The sequence below is a fragment of the Ascaphus truei genome, chromosome 4 (assembly GCF_040206685.1).
Source record: "Ascaphus truei isolate aAscTru1 chromosome 4, aAscTru1.hap1, whole genome shotgun sequence".
In the NCBI taxonomy this organism is placed as follows: domain Eukaryota; kingdom Metazoa; phylum Chordata; class Amphibia; order Anura; family Ascaphidae; genus Ascaphus; species Ascaphus truei.
The window spans coordinates 6363808-6379854 of record NC_134486.1 but is presented as its reverse complement, the minus strand read 5'-3'; the positions used below and the strand labels follow the sequence as shown (position 1 = coordinate 6379854).

Below are 16047 nucleotides of genomic sequence, written 5' to 3'. Positions count from 1 at the left end.
CTGAGCTAGATACTGCAAAGGCTACTATTTCCGCCATGGATGTAAAGCAGAGCCAGTCTGACAAGATGGTGGCTATGCTAAAGCGGAAGTATGAGGAGGCACTGAAGCAGATGACAGTCTTCCAGCAAGAGGTTCACACTCTGCGCATAGAGTTGAATGCCTCACGACAGGAGGTCAACAGTGGCCGGATAGAAGTGGACGTAGCTCAGAAAGAGGTTCAGACACTCCACAGAGCACTGGATGCCTCACATCATGAGACCAACAGCTGCCGCACAGACCTGGAAGTTTCCAGAAAGGAACTACACAGTCTCACTGAGGAGCTGGACATTTCAAGGAAAACTATCCTACATCTTAACTTAGATCTCAAAGTCTCTCAGAAGGAGCTTCAGAACTTAATCCTGGAGATGGAAGTCTCACGCCAGGATACAGCCCGCCTCCAAGCAGATGTGCAAAAATGGAAGGTGGACTGCAAGGAAGCCCTGAATAGCACAGAGACTGAAAAAAGAGAAAATTTAAGATTAAAAAAAGAAAATTCTGAGTTGACAGAATACGTCAAGGGAAAGAATGAAGAGCTGCAGGCTCTTAAAGAAATAAATAAACTTTTGAAAGAGGAAATGTTTGAAGCAGAGCACCGACTGCAGAACCAACTGCAAGGTCTGCGTACACACCTCCAGTATGCTGAGGAGAAGCAGCAAATGCTGGAGGAAGAAACGCTGCAGGCTGCTAAAGAGGTACAAGCGCTGCAGGAACGTCTGAATACCCAGTACGTCCCCACAGAGCAGTATGAGGAGCTGAAGGCCACGCTGCAGGTCTTCAGAGCATCATTGGAGGTGGAGCTTCGATACCAGGTGACTCTGTATGAGAGGGAGCGTGAGAAGGCTCAGAAACTGGAGCAAGAGCTGGAGAGACAGAGAGACTGTTCCATTCCCTTGAGTCAGTACACCAAGGAGAAAACAGACGCAGCGGCAACCTTGACGACAAAAATTACAGAGCTCACGAATATGAAGGAGACTCTGATACAGATTCCTCCAATACGGAAAAAGGTATTGGCACTGCTCAAGCACAAGTATCCCACAGTAACTAATGCCCGTGAGGACAAGGGTACAGTGAGAGTTGGGGACTCCACGCAACTTCAAAACAAAAATACGAAGTTTGAGCCACCAAAGAAAGCACTAGCCAAACCTACAGCTGCCCAACAGGCAACAAACAGAGGTAGGAGTGCAGAATCCTTAGCTGAAGAAGCTGAACTGGTGACTCCGTGGTTCTGAGAAGCTGCAGAAAGACCGCTTCAAGAGCAGAAAACTCCAAGGGCTAGTCCTAACTGCTCCACAACTGTTGCCATACACTTTTTCTACAAAAAGAGGAGTGCCCGACGCAACAGAAATCTCAAGACCGCGCAAGCAATAAGAAGACTTTACGTGGAAAAAGTCCTCCTCGAGCGACTGAGGAGTGCTGCTCTCAAGTACCTTCGGGAGGAGACAAAAATAAACTGGAGAAAGGTCTCCAATCCCAGCAGGACAGAAGGTTCTATTCCTCCATCCACTCTCATTCAAGTCACAGAAAGATCTCGAATGAGAGTGGAAGGATGGGCTTTGGCCGTGGTAAGCCCGAGCTTCCCACAAATAGGGGAGGTATGTAACAGGGGACTTATCCCTGTTCAGTAATGTGCCTTTAATCTAGCAGTGTGGTGGTTAACTTCTGGTAGTTAATTACTAAATACCACCTGCCTGATTGAGATGGCTTCTCCCCGCACAGCTCTTACAGAGAGAGATCAGAGAGAAGCGGTCCCTCTCTCTCTGTGTCTCCCGCACAGCTCTTATAGCAGAGAGATCAGAGAGAAGCGGTCCCTCTCTCTGTGTCTCCCGCACAGCTCTTACAGCAGAGAGATCAGAGAGAAGTGGTCCCTCTCTCTGTGTCTCCCACACAGCTCTTACAGCAGAGAGATCAGAGAGAAGCGGCCCCTCTCTCTGTGTCTCCCCGCACAGCTCTTACAGCAGAGAGATCAGAGAGAAGTGGTCCCTCTCTCTGTGTCTCCCACACAGCTCTTACAGCAGAGAGATCAGAGAGAAGCGGCCCCTCTCTCTGTGTCTCCCCGCACGGCTCTTACAGCAGAGAGAAGCGGTCCCTCTCTCTTTGTCTCCCCGCACCGCTCTTACAGCAGAGAGATCAGAGAGTAGTGGTCCCTCTCTCTGTGTCTCCCCGCACAGCTCTTACAGCAGAGAGATCAGAGAGAAGCGGTCCCTCCCTCACTCTGTGTCTCCCGCACAGCTCTTACAGCAGAGAGAAGCGGTCCCTCTCTCTGTGTCTCCCACACAGCTCTTACAGCAGAGAGAAGCGGTCCCTCTCTCTGTGTCTCCCGCACAGCTCTTACAGCAGAGATAAGTGGTCCCTTTCTCTGTGTCTCCCGCACAGCTCTTACAGCAGAGAGAAGCGGTCCCTCTCTCTGTGTCTCCCGCACAGCTCTTACATCAGTGAGAAGCGGTCCCTCTCTCTGTGTCTCCCGCACAGCTCTTACAGCAGAGAGAAGCGGTCCGTCTCTCTGTGTCCCCCACACAGCTCTTACAGCAGAGAGATCAGAGAGAAGCGGTCCCTCTCTCTGTGTCTCCCGCACAGCTCTTACAGCAGAGAGAAGCGGCCCATCTCTCTGTGTCTCCCGCACAGCTCTTACAGCAGAGAGAAGCGGTCCCTCTCTCTGTGTTTCCCGCACAGCTCTTACAGCAGAGAAAAGCGGCCCCTCTCTCTGTGTCTCCCGCACAGCTCTTACAGCAGGGAGAAGCGGCCCATCTCTCTGTGTCCCCTGCACAGCTCTTACAGCAGAGAGAAGCGGTCCCTCTCTCTGTGTCTCCCGCACAGCTCTTACAGCCGAGAGAGCAGAGAGAAGCGGTCCCTCTCTCTGTGTCTCCCCGCACAGCTCTTACAGCAGAGAGAGCAGAGGGAAGCGGCCCCTCTCTCTGTGTCTCCCCGCACCGCTCTTACAGCAGAGAGATCAGAGAGAAGCGGTCCCTCTCTCTGTGTCTCCCTGCACAGCTCTTACAGCAGAGAGATCAGAGAGAAGCGGTCCCTCTCTCTCTGTGTCTCCCCACACAGCTCTTATAGCAGAGAGAAGCGGTCCCTCTCTCTGTGTCTCCTGCACAGCTCTTACAGCAGAGAGAAGCGGTCCCTCTCTCTGTGTCCCCCGCACAGCTCTTACAGCAGAGAGATCAGAGAGAAGCGGCCCCTCTCTCTGTGTCTCCCTGTAACAGGGGACTTATCCCTGTTCAGTAATGTGCCTTTCATCTAGCAGTGTGGTGGTTAACTTCTGGTAGTTAATTACTAAACACCACCTGCCTGATTGAGATGGCTTACAAAAGCCTGTCTGTTCAAACAGGAAGTGAGAACTCTTTAGCTGGCACCTGAGCTGAACTTGGAGACACACTTGTTTTGAGCTCTGCCTAAGTTAGCAGAGCTGCTTTCAAGACACAAGGTCCAAATAAGACTTCTAAACCTGGATGCTGATTTTATGTGCACGCTCATTGCGGTTCCAGGAGAGCAGAGAAGCTTACTCTACAGCTGATAAACAGATAAGACTTTCATGATTAAGAGACTGCTTTTACTGTATCTGCTTATTTTCATGCTATGTTTGGGGCTGGGGAGAAATGCTTGACTAGGGAGATGTGAATTGGTTGCATAGTGTTTTCACTAGAATTACTCCCAAGTGAATGGACGCTTTGTTCCCCCCCCTGTGTTTGGATAATTTTCCTGATGAAAAGGAACAGGCACAATAAAGCCTATTATAATTTCACGTTATAAAGCCTCCTAATTGCGTACCTCTGTGAACGTCCGTCCCCACTCCAGCACAGCTCTTACAGCAGGGAGAAGCGGCCCCTCTCTCTGTGTCTCCCGCACAGCTCTTACAGTAGAGAGAAGCGGTCCCTCTCTCTGTGTCTCCCGCACAGCTCTTACAGCAGAGAGATCAGAGAGAAGCGGTCCCTCTCTCTGTGTCTCCCGTACAGCTCTTACAGCAGAGAGATCAGAGAGAAGTGGACCCTCTCTCTGTGTCTCCCGCACAGCTCTTACAGCAGAGAGATCAGAGAGGAGCGGCCCCTCTCTCTGTGTCTCCCCGCACGGCTCGTACAGCAGAGAGAAGCGGTCCCTCTCTCTTTGTCTCCCCGCACCGCTCTTACAGCAGAGAGATCAGAGAGAAGTGGTCCCTCTCTCTGTGTCTCCACGCACAGCTCTTAAAGCAGAGAGATCAGAGAGAAGCGGCCCCTCCCTCTGTGTCTCCCCGCATGGCTCTTACAGCAGAGAGAAGCGGTCCCTCTCTCTTTGTCTCCCCGCACCGCTCTTACAGCAGAGAGATCAGACAGAAGCGGCCCCTCTCTCTGTGTCTCCCCGCACCGCTCTTACAGCAGAGAGATCAGAGAGAAGCGGTCCCTCTCTCTCTGTGTCTCCCGCACAGCTCTTACAGCAGAGAGATCAGAGACAAGCGGTTCCTCTCTCTCTGTGTCTCCCCGCAGAACTCTTACAGCAGAGATCAGAGAGAAGCGGCCCCTCTTTCTGTGTCTCCCCGCAGAGCTCTTACAGCAGAGAGATCAGAGAGAAGCGGCCCCTTTCTCTGTGTCTCCCGCACAGCTCTTACAGCAGAGAGATCAGAGAGAAGCGGTCCCTCTCTCAGAGCCCTGACTTACACTTCCTTAACCTCCTTCAGCCCAGGGCTTGACTTAACTAAATTTGAATGTGCAACCACTTAAGTACCCTGGGGGAAGGTCCAAGGTCTGAACCCCTAATTGGGCAGAACACAGGCCTTGGCCTGTCCCCCCTATCATTCAATGGAGCTGCTACCTACAGGGGAAAACCCGGACAGCCCCAACACAGCCTGCACTGGTACCAGGGCTTATGTGTTAGGCAGAGCAGATTAGTAGCCAAATAAGGATTCATGACTACACAAGGTATAAAGATAAGGTAAATATATTGTTAGTTGGCACTTAATACTTACAATAATGACAAAGGTTTAGCATGTCACTTGGTGCACACATCTTGCCACATGTACAAGGCGTATACCTCTGTGAGAAATGTAAGCACGTGGTCTCTTTAGAGTCTGAGATTATTGATTTAAGAGGCATGTAACTGTGTGCATTAAATTATCGCATATTCACACCGGGCAAAAATAATCTACATATGGCTTATGTAGGAGAGATGAAGAAGAATGAACCACGTGCATGAACAGTAAATAAACCTAAACTCAACAGGATGGAACAAACAAAACCTGAGAACACACCTGATACGCCTCAGGTATAAAGTGTCTGTCTCTCTGTGTCACTCCTTCTTTGTATCTTTATCTCTTTCATCTCTACCTCTGACTCTTTCTCCCTTCTCTTCCCCTACTTTTTTTTCTCTCGCCCTCTCTCTCTCTTACTTTCTTTCTCTCTTTATTTTTTCTCACCTCTTTTTCTGTTTGTCTCTGTCTCTCTCTCTCTCACTTTCTTTCTCTCCCTGTCTGCAGTCCCTTCATACCTTTTATTGGCTGAACACAGCGTAACGTGCAGCGAGAGTGACAGCACTTCAGTTCCCCGCCGCAGGTACTGTCATTCGCACATTGTGGAGCAAATTTCGACCATGCACACTCGGGCAGAACCACTTCTGGGGGACACGTGCCAGGTTTGTCCGGAACTCCTGAAAAATTACAAATAAGAAAATGAGCTGAGATTTCTGAGCAGTTTATAAACAGAAAGTCACCTGGGATCGTAGTCTCAGAAAAAAAGTACAATGTCGCAGAGATCTACAACATTGCAATAGAAGGTGAATAATGTATAAACAATGGGAATAAGGGCAACAGGTAAATGACAACATAAGGCAAAAGTAATCCCTGCCCTTAAGAGCTTACAATCTAAGTGTTATGTTGGGGTCTTACCGACACATTAGGAGTAAAAGTGCATTATTACAAGTGCAGACAGGGGAGGCCACGTGTATCTGGAGTTCACAGAACGCTAACTGAGATACTTCTCATTAGAGGTGGATTTGCAGCGTGGCTGAACGTGGAAAGTGAAGATGCCTGATGCATATTGAGTGGAAGAGTTTCCCATGCAAAAATAATCTACATACCAGTATGGTTTATGTAGGAGAGATGAAGAAAAATGAACCAAGTGCATGTACAGTAAATAAACCTAAACTCAACAGGATAGAACAAAAATACCTGAGAAAACACCTGATACACCTCAAGTATAAAGTCTCTGCCTTTGTGTGTGTGTCTCTCTCTCTCTCACTTTCTCTCTCTCCCTGTCTGACGTCCCTCCATACCTTTTAGTGGCTGAACACAGCGTAACGTGCAGCGAGAGTGACAGCACTTCAGTTCCCCGTCGCAGACACTGTCATTCAAACATTGTGGAGCAAATCTCGAGTATGCACATTTGGGCAGAACCACTTCTGGGGGACACGTGCCAGGTTTTTCCAGAACTCCTGAAAAATTACAAATAAGAAAATGAGCTGAGATTTCTGAGCAGTTTATAAACAGAAAGTGACCTGGGATTGTAGTCTCAGAAAAAAAGTACAATGTCGCAGAGATCTACAACATTGCAATAGAAGGTGAATAATGTATAAATAATGGGAATAAGGGCAACAGGTAAATGACAACATAAGGCAAAAGTAATCCCTGCCCTAAAGAGCTTACACTCTAAGTGTTATGTTGGGGTCTTACCGACACATTAGGAGTAAAAGTGCATTATTAGCAGTGCAGACAGGGGAGGCCACGTGTATGTGGAGTTCACAGATCGGTAACTGAGATACTTCTCTTAAGAGGGGGATTTGCAGCGTGGCTGAACGTGGAAAGTGAAGATGCCTGATGCATATTGAGTGGAAGAGTTTCCCACAGGTAAGGAGAGATTAGTGACACACATTTACGATGAGATACGGCTTTAAAGGTAACAGGTAACAAGATGAGACAACCTTGGACTAAGCGTAAGGCCGGGCTCACGCAGGGAACTTCGTAACGCTGCGTGCGCGCATCCGCGTGTACTCGCCTCCGTCTGCTGGGCGATGTGTGATCCTCCCCAGCAGACACAATGATGTGACATTCCCCTCCCAGCACACATCTGCCCCGAAACCTGTGTTTGCAAAGACCGGGTATGGAAGTGTGTCCCCGTGTCCCCGAAGCTAGTTTTATGTTATTTATTTATTTTAGCTTACCGTCCCCCTCGTCCCTCACCCCCCTCATCCCTCATCCCCCCCCGTAATTACCATAATTATACTGTCTTCCCTTACATGTATAGCCTGTTTATGCAAGAAAATGTTCTGTGCTATTAAGCACTATTGCTAAGCCTAATGTCTCCAAGCCCTCCGAAATCATTCTCCATCAAGGATTGACCAAGTTTTGTCACATTTAGTTTGTATTCAGTCTGCTTATTCTGTAAGGGTTCCAGTCCAGGCTTTGGCTGGAGCCCGCCCTTACCGGGCTGCTGAAGACATTTTGATTACTGGCAGCCTGCTATATTGGCTGCACCTGTTCCAGGGCTTAAATAGCAGCCAGTGACTCCCAGCCCCTGCCTGAGCATTGTATATGTTTAGTTGTGTTCCTGGCCGCCCTGGGCTCTAGTTCCTCAGCCTTCCCCGTTCCTGGTCCTTCCGTGTGGCTCGCCTATTGCTTTGGCGTTCCGCTCCCTTTGGCTTCCCTGTCCATTGGATTTCCCAGTTGCTGACTCCGGACCCTGACCCCGACCTCGCTGCCTTCCGCCTTCACTGATCTCTGCCTGTCTCCTGGCATTTGCAACTCTGCCGCCAGCCCTGACCCCTGTTCTATACTGACTACGGATACTCTTACAGGACTCTGTCCCGGGGCCCTGGTCAGTTTATTTGCTTCCCTACCTCAGCCCTGCGGGTCCACTTCCTGATCGGAGACGAGCACAGTCACAATTCTTTCTTCCCAAATTCATACTCTTATATTTATCTGCTATTTACCTTCCCAATTGTTCAGTTTATTCAAGTCCTTCTACAGATAAATTACACCCTGCTCTTATTTTACTACCTTACATAATATAGTGTTGCCAGCAAAGATTAAGATTCCATCCTCAAGGTCATTGGGAGCTTGCAAGCATTGTCTGAGCTGTGTGACTGTATTGCTGTTTTTGTTTCTAGTGCAATTGGATTACGTGTGGAGTTATGACAAGAAGGATCTTACACAAAAAATGTTTGTTTAAAGGTATAGATTAGAGAAATGCGTTGTTAGTTAGCACTTAATACGCCATAGTTTTACCACGTTTTAGAATGTCACTTAATGCACATCTTGTCACATGTACAGGGAGTAGACCTCTGTGTGAAATATAAGCAAGTGGCGTTCCAGATAATTGATTTTAAGAGGCAACTTGAAACATTGATGCGCATTGGCAATCTCGTAAGGAGTTTATTGCTCACTGACCAGGCCGACACTGGGACTATTGGTGCAGAGGGTGGAATTGTGTCTGAGGACTTGGAAGTTATCCGGTAACATTTAGCAGAGGAAGCAAGTGAAGAGGAAAAGAAAGAGGAGGGCCAGTCAGGAGTGGACCTACCACATTAGATTTGACAGATTGAGTGAAGATATTGGGGGTGTAATGGCAGGAATGGCAATGCTGGCTCGCGCAGACATCTAGCTTTAGCAGCCATGGGAATAGTCCCCTCCAGCACAGAAGGGACTCGGGATACTCAGAGACATTAGCTGCTGGTAGTGGGAGGGGACTCAATCTTAAGGAACTCTTTTATTTATTTTTAAAAATCCAGTAAAAAATAATAATTGAAAGTTGCCTCTCATTTTCAGGACTCCACGTTACGAAATAATAAGTTAACAACATTGTACGTCACAGTTACACACTTTTTTTTAAATGAATAAAACTGTTTTAAGAGGCGGTAATACTTTAAGCGTTACCGCTCGTTTTCAAGTATTTGCCCCCGAGCAGGTCTCTAAAAAATGTATATTTTCTGACACAGGATACAGCAGTTTTAGAACAATTTCCAGGCAAATTCTGTATTTATAACACCACTTCATCCTTAGTCCAAACCATGTTTTTAAAATCAATTGGCTTGAATTGCTATTGGAACACAGATCAGATAATGCTCTTTGTGTTTTTATTTCTAATAAGACTTTGCTTACAGAAGCACAACCATTGCCTCCTCCTTCATTACAACTCTTCTCAGCTAGAATTACGCATCCAGTTATACAGTTCTTCCATACACCGTTTGGGAACATGTTAAAAGATTCCTCTCTGTATATAACATCATGCAGTGTTGTGTGTGTGTGTGTGTGTGTGTGTGTGTGTGTGTCATGTCTGTCTCTTTCACTCATTCTGGGTACAGTATATCCAACAAATTGTCAAATTATTAACTCATTTTCAAGAGATTGAGTTTGTAGTTGCTAACTATATATATATTGTATTGAAAATGAGTTAATAAATATATTATATATATATATATATATATATATATATATATATATAGACGTGTGGTAACCAGGGGATCCTGATGACCAAAGAAGACAGCACACTGCAAGGTTGATATCAAAAAAGTGTATTGTGGAACACTAGGCCGCCAACGTTTCGGTCCTCACAATGGGACCTTCCTCAGGGCATATATATGTATGTGTTAAACCCTTCTGTGTAATTCTCTGTATTTGTGTCTCCCTCTAGGTCACTCTGTATAAATGTTTATCTCTTCCTTTCTATTCTCCTTTTCCCTCTTTTCATCTCATTCCCACCTCACTTCCCCAGCGCTCTCTCTGTTTCCCTTTAACTCTTATTTTAAGGTCTGGCCTAGAATTACCTGTGCTGCACATATTGTGATGTCCACACGTTCGCTTGTCTTATTACATCTCAGGATTGGCTTCTCCCCAGTCCTTTAGCAAAGATATAGAACTGGTATATCAGGTATTTCTGCTGCAGAGAAGAGCATCAGCAATGGACTGAAAACTCCCTTCCGAGTACAGCCTCCCATGCACACAACACACCTAACACACTGTACGTAACACACCTAACATACTGTACGTAACACACCTAACAAACTGTACGCAACACACCTAACATACTTTACGTAACACACCTAACATACTGTACGTAACACACCTAACATACTGTACGTAACACACCTAACAAACTGTACGTAACACACCTAACATACTGTACGTAACACACCTAACATACTGTACGTAACACACCTAACATACTGTACGTAACACACCTAACATACTGTACGTAACACACCTAACATACTGTACGTAACACACCTAACATACTGTACGTAACACACCTAACATACTGTACATAACACACCTAACATACTGTACGTAACACACCTAACATACTGTACGTAACACACCTAACATACTGTACGTAACACACCTAACACACCTAACATACAGTACGTAACACACCTAACACACCTAAGATACAGTACGTAACACACCTAACATACTGTACGTAACACACCTATCATACTGTACATAACACACCTAACACACTGTACGTAACACACCTAACATACAGTATGTAACACACCTAACATACTGTACGTAACACACCTAACATACTGTACGTAACGCACCTAACACACCTAACATACAGTACGTAACACACCTAACATACTGTACGTAACACACCAAACATACTGTACATAACACACCTAACATACTGTATGTAACACACCTAACACACTGTACGTAACACACCTAACATACTGTACGTAACGCACCTAACATACTGTATGTAACACACCTAACAAACTGTACGTAACACACCTAACATACTGTATGTAACACACCTAACATACTGTACGTAACACACCTAACATACTGTACGTAACACACCTAACATACTGTACGTAACACACCTAACATACTGTACGTAACACACCTAACATACTGTACATAACACACCTAACATACTGTACGTAACACACCTAACATACTGTACGTAACACAACTAACATACTGTACGTAACACACCTAACACACCTAACATACAGTGCGTAACACACCTAACACACCTAACATACAGTACGTAACACACCTAACATACTGTACGTAACACACCTAACATACTGTACGTAACACACCTATCATACTGTACATAACACACCTAACATACTGTACGTAACACACCTAACACACCTAACATACTGTACGTAACACACCTAACATACTGTACGTAACACACCTAACACACTGTACGTAACACACCTAACATACAGTATGTAACACACCTAACATACTGTACGTAACACACCTAACATACTGTACGTAACGCACCTAACACACCTAACATACAGTACGTAACACACCTAACATACTGTACGTAACACACCAAACATACTGTACATAACACACCTAACATACTGTATGTAACACACCTAACACACTGTACGTAACACACCTAACATACTGTACGTAACGCACCTAACATACTGTATGTAACACACCTAACATACAGTACGTAACACACCTAACATACTGTACGTAACACACCTAACATACTGTACGTAATACACCTATCATACTGTACATAACACACCTAACATACTGTACGTAACACACCTAACACACCTAACATACTGTACGTAACACACCTAACATACTGTACGTAACACACCTAACACACTGTACGTAACACACCTAACATACAGTATGTAACACACCTAACATACTGTACGTAACACACCTAACATACTGTACGTAACGCACCTAACACACCTAACATACAGTACGTAACACACCTAACATACTGTACGTAACACACCAAACATACTGTACATAACACACCTAACATACTGTATGTAACACACCTAACACACTGTACGTAACACACCTAACATACTGTACGTAACGCACCTAACATACTGTATGTAACACACCTAACAAACTGTACGTAACACACCTAACATACTGTATGTAACACACCTAACATACTGTACGTAACACACCTAACATACTGTACGTAACACAACTAACATACTGTACGTAACACACCTAACATACTGTACGTAACACACCTACTGTAACATACTGTACGTAACACACCTAACATACTGTACGTAACACACCTAACAAACTGTACGTAACACACCTAACATACTGTATGTAACACACCTAACATACTGTACATAACACACCTAACATACTGTATGTAACACACCTAACATACTGTACATAACACACCTAACATACTGTATGTAACACACCTAACATACTGTACATAACACACCTAACATACTGTACGTAACACACCTAACATACTGTATGTAACACACCTAACATACTGTACATAACACACCTAACATACTGTACGTAACACACCTAACATACTGTACGTAACACACTCCCTGTTATGTATGTACTTTCTATTCCTTTAGGGCAGGAATTCCTGAGCCAACGCAGCACTGTTTCTATGTCACTAAGCGCTGGGTAAGCTGTCAGTACTAACATCCTGAGGAAAAGTCCCCACCAGGGGCCTGTGTTATATTCTCTCTATCTGCAGTGATCTCATCCTCAGTGTTAATAGGAAACGTCCATGTGAGGCTCCTGCCAGGAGCTGGAGAAGTGAGGCCAGATACCGAACCTACACCCTCCTCAGCACCGCACGTTAGGCTGCTGTAAGGAATCCACTACTGGCTTTGACTTTTGCCTTGCAGACCTGTGCAGTTGCAGGCTTCCTCTGGCAATCTATGGCACAGGTGCTGCCTCTCATTGCAGCTTCTGCCCTGTGCTACTTCATTGGAGGAATTCTCACACACCCTCCTCCTGTGATTGGATCTCCGCCCTTTATATTCTAGGCGTTGGCTCTGAACCAGGGCCGAGCATAACTATTCATATCTCTATGTTACTGACTCTGCCACAAACCACCCCAGGCCTCTCTCCTAGCGTTCTTACCTTCCAAGTTCCTGAGTATCCAGAGGCCTGGTCCTGGACGTCTGTGCTGAAGCGTTGATGCCAGCACTGGTACTGCTGCATTCCCTCCTAGCAGTAGCTACCCTTCCTGTCCTGTGGCCTGCCGCTATTCTCCTGTAGTGGCCTATCCTGGACGTCTGTGCTGAAGCGTTGATGCCAGCACTGGTACAGCTGCATTCCCTCCTAGCAGTGGCTACCCTTCCTTTCCTGCGGCCTGCTGCTATCTCCTTGCAGTGGCCTGCCCTGGACGTCTGTGCTGAAGCGTTGATGCCAGCACTGGCCTGCTGCTATTCTCCTGCAGTGGCCTACCCGGGACGTCTGTGCTGAAGCGTGTTGCCAGCACCGGTACCTGCTGCATTCCCTCCTAGCAGTGGCTACCCTTCCTTTCCTGCGGCTTGCTGCGATCCTCTTGCAGTGACCTGCCTTGGACTTCTGCGCTGAAGCGTTGGTTCTACCCAACGCTGCCCTGCGGTGAACTTCGGCCAGCCTGCTGTCTCCTCCTGCTGAGATCGGCGTCATGGGCCGAGGCCGCTCCTCGCGCAGAAGCCACCCCCGCGCTCACGCTCCTAAGCTGAAGCGGGGAAATCCTGACTACCTGTTGCCGAACTCCTGCTTCCATAACGACGATGCTGCCTTCTCCAATCCTGACCCTGCGATGTACGACTACGAACTGCGCACTCCGGATCAGTCTGCGTGGACTCAGGTCGGTGATTATATAACCCCACCTCAGCCCCGCGGTCCGGTCCCGGTTTGTGGCGAGCATCGGCGTAACAGCTGCGGCCCCGCTGCCGCTGAGCTCGCTCATGCTTGGAGAGCGGTGATGTCACCAGCTCTCCAAGCATGAGCGATCGCTGTCCTGCAACATTTTTAGAGCAGGAGGGGGGGCGTGGCTATTATGGGATGGGGTGTGTCATTGGCTGTATAGGGGCTGTCTGTGTTTCTGTGTATATCTCTCTCTCTATATCTCTCTCTATCTCTCGCTCCCCCCTACCCTCATCTCTCTCTCCCCATTGCTCTTCCTCTTCCCCCCCCAGCGCTCCCTCTCCCACCCCCCTGCGCTCTCTCCCGCCCCCCCTGCGCTCTCTCTCCCGCCTCCCCTGTGCTTTCTCTCCCGTCCCCCCTGCGCTCTCTCTCCCGTCCCCTCTGCGCTCTCTCTCCCGTCCCCCCTGCGCTCTCTCTCCCGTCCCCCCTGCGCTCTCTCTCCCGTCCCCCCTGCGCTCTCTCTCCCGTCCCCCCTGCGCTCTCTCTCCCATCCCCCGTTCGCTCTCTCTCCCCCATCCCCCCAGCGCTCTCTCTCCCCTGCCCCCCCCGTGCTCTCTCTCGGCCACCCCCCTTCTCACCCCCCTTGCTTTTTCTCTCTCCCCCCTTCCCTTATCTCTGTCCCCCCATTGCGCTCTCTCTCCCCTTCTCTCTCCCCCCATTGCTCTCTCCCCCTTCTCCCCCACTCGCTCTCTCTCTCTCCCTTCTCCCCCTCTCTCTCCTCCCCCTCTCTCTCTCCTCCCCTCCCCCTCTCTTTCTGTTTGCCCCGCCACTCCCCAGAGTCCGTTTGCCCCCCTCCCCAGAGTCCGTTGCACCTCCTCCCCAGAGTCTGTTTGCCCCTCCTCCCCAGAGTCCGTTTGGCCCCTCATCCCCAGAGTCCCTTTGCCCCCTCCCTCCCCAGAGTCCCTTTGCCTCCCCTCCCCAGAGTCTGTTTGCCCCCCCCCCTCCTTTCCACTTCTCTGCTGAATTCAGTGCCTGTTGTGTGTGTGTGTGTGTGTGTGTCTGTGTGTGTGTGTGTGTGTGTGTGTGTGTGTGTGTGACAGTAGCACACGCCCTCTCACTTTCCATTTACGAAAGTATCTCTCCCTTGTCTCCCCAAACACAACGCAAGAGCGCACGAGCACAGCGGGAGAGGGGACGTGCTGATCCACATTGATGAAGGTAAGCGCGCTGGCGCATAGCGAGCTCAGCGCCAGCGGGGATGCAGCGCAGGCTCTTCTAGAACTAAAGATACAATAAGAACGGAAAGTTTAAGCTTATTTTAATCCTGCAGCATGGGGATAAGTTAATGTAACATTTTCTCACTGAGCAGGTCTCAGAGATGGATTTTTGCTGACACAAGATACTGCAGTTTTAGAACCATTTCCAGGCCAACGCTGAATTTATAACATTAATTAATCCCTGGCCCAGACCATATTGGTAAAATACATTTGCTTGCAATGCTATTGGAACGCGGTTCAGCAATGTTTTAGTTTATAATGAGACTGTGCTTACAAAATCTCTCCCACTGCCTCCTCCATTATCTCTCTTCTCTGCTAGAATTGCCCATCCAGATACATTTTCATACACCGGTGAGGAACAAGTAACCCCAGTCTCTGCTAAATGTATTCCTCTAATGTCAGTGTTCTATATGTTTAGCCCTATCTATCTCTTTCCCCATTTCTTGGTCTGCCCAGCACATCCTGAAATCATTAACTCTTCTCCAAGAGAGGGGTTTAGTTTAGTATTTAACTATGCAATAACACATTGGTAGCTTAGTTAATAAACCCCATTAGTGTTTGTCCCTGTCCTTTGTGTCTCTCCCGCCGTCACTCTCTCTAATTGTATATCCCTTCATTTCTATTCTCCATGTCCCCTCTTTTCCTTTCATATCAGTCCTACTGTATTTCCCCAATTTTTATCGTTCCTTTACAGTACCCCTAATCCTATTGCCAGCTCCCTCCCATATCCTCCTGCCATGTTACTCCCCTCCCACCCATATCTCCCTGTCATGTTACTCACCTCCCCCCATATCTCCCTGCCGTGTTACTCACCTTCAGGAATTGCTGCCCAGGTTGCCACCGAGCACAGAACGAGCCCCAGAAGGAGGGAGCCAGCGGTTGGAGACATGTTGGTCTCTGGAGCTGTGTCTGAGTCCACAGGGCTGTCACACACTTGGATTTATACCCTGAGCTCAGGGAAGGGAGGGGACGGGACAAGGAAGAGGGAAGGGAGGGGACAGGAAAAGACAGGACAAGGAAGAATGAAGGGAGGGACACAGAGGGAACAGACCTGGGGCTATTTAATGCAATATGTCACAATAAGCATCTTACAGCGTTACGTTACTGAGACCTGAGCATCATTTAGAAATGTATTAACCCCATCACTGTCAGTAACCTGAGAACTGCTGAGAAATGTGGCCAGAATGCCGC

At 47.7% G+C, this 16047-nt stretch overlaps 1 protein-coding gene across 1 annotated transcript in view; it reads right to left on the bottom strand.

Annotated features, from left to right (window-relative positions):
• Window positions 1-15825, bottom strand: part of LOC142491891 (antileukoproteinase-like) — a 33695-nt gene extending 17870 nt beyond the window's left edge. Inside the window, exons 1-3 of the mRNA XM_075594710.1 lie at window positions 15670-15825; window positions 6277-6435; window positions 5494-5652 (exon numbers count right to left, since the gene is read on the bottom strand). Coding sequence (XP_075450825.1) covers window positions 5494-5652; window positions 6277-6435; window positions 15670-15745 — 394 coding nt within the window. The 5' untranslated portion in view covers window positions 15746-15825. The remainder of the gene's footprint in view (window positions 1-5493; window positions 5653-6276; window positions 6436-15669) is intronic.
• Between the last annotated feature and the right edge of the window lie 222 nt (window positions 15826-16047).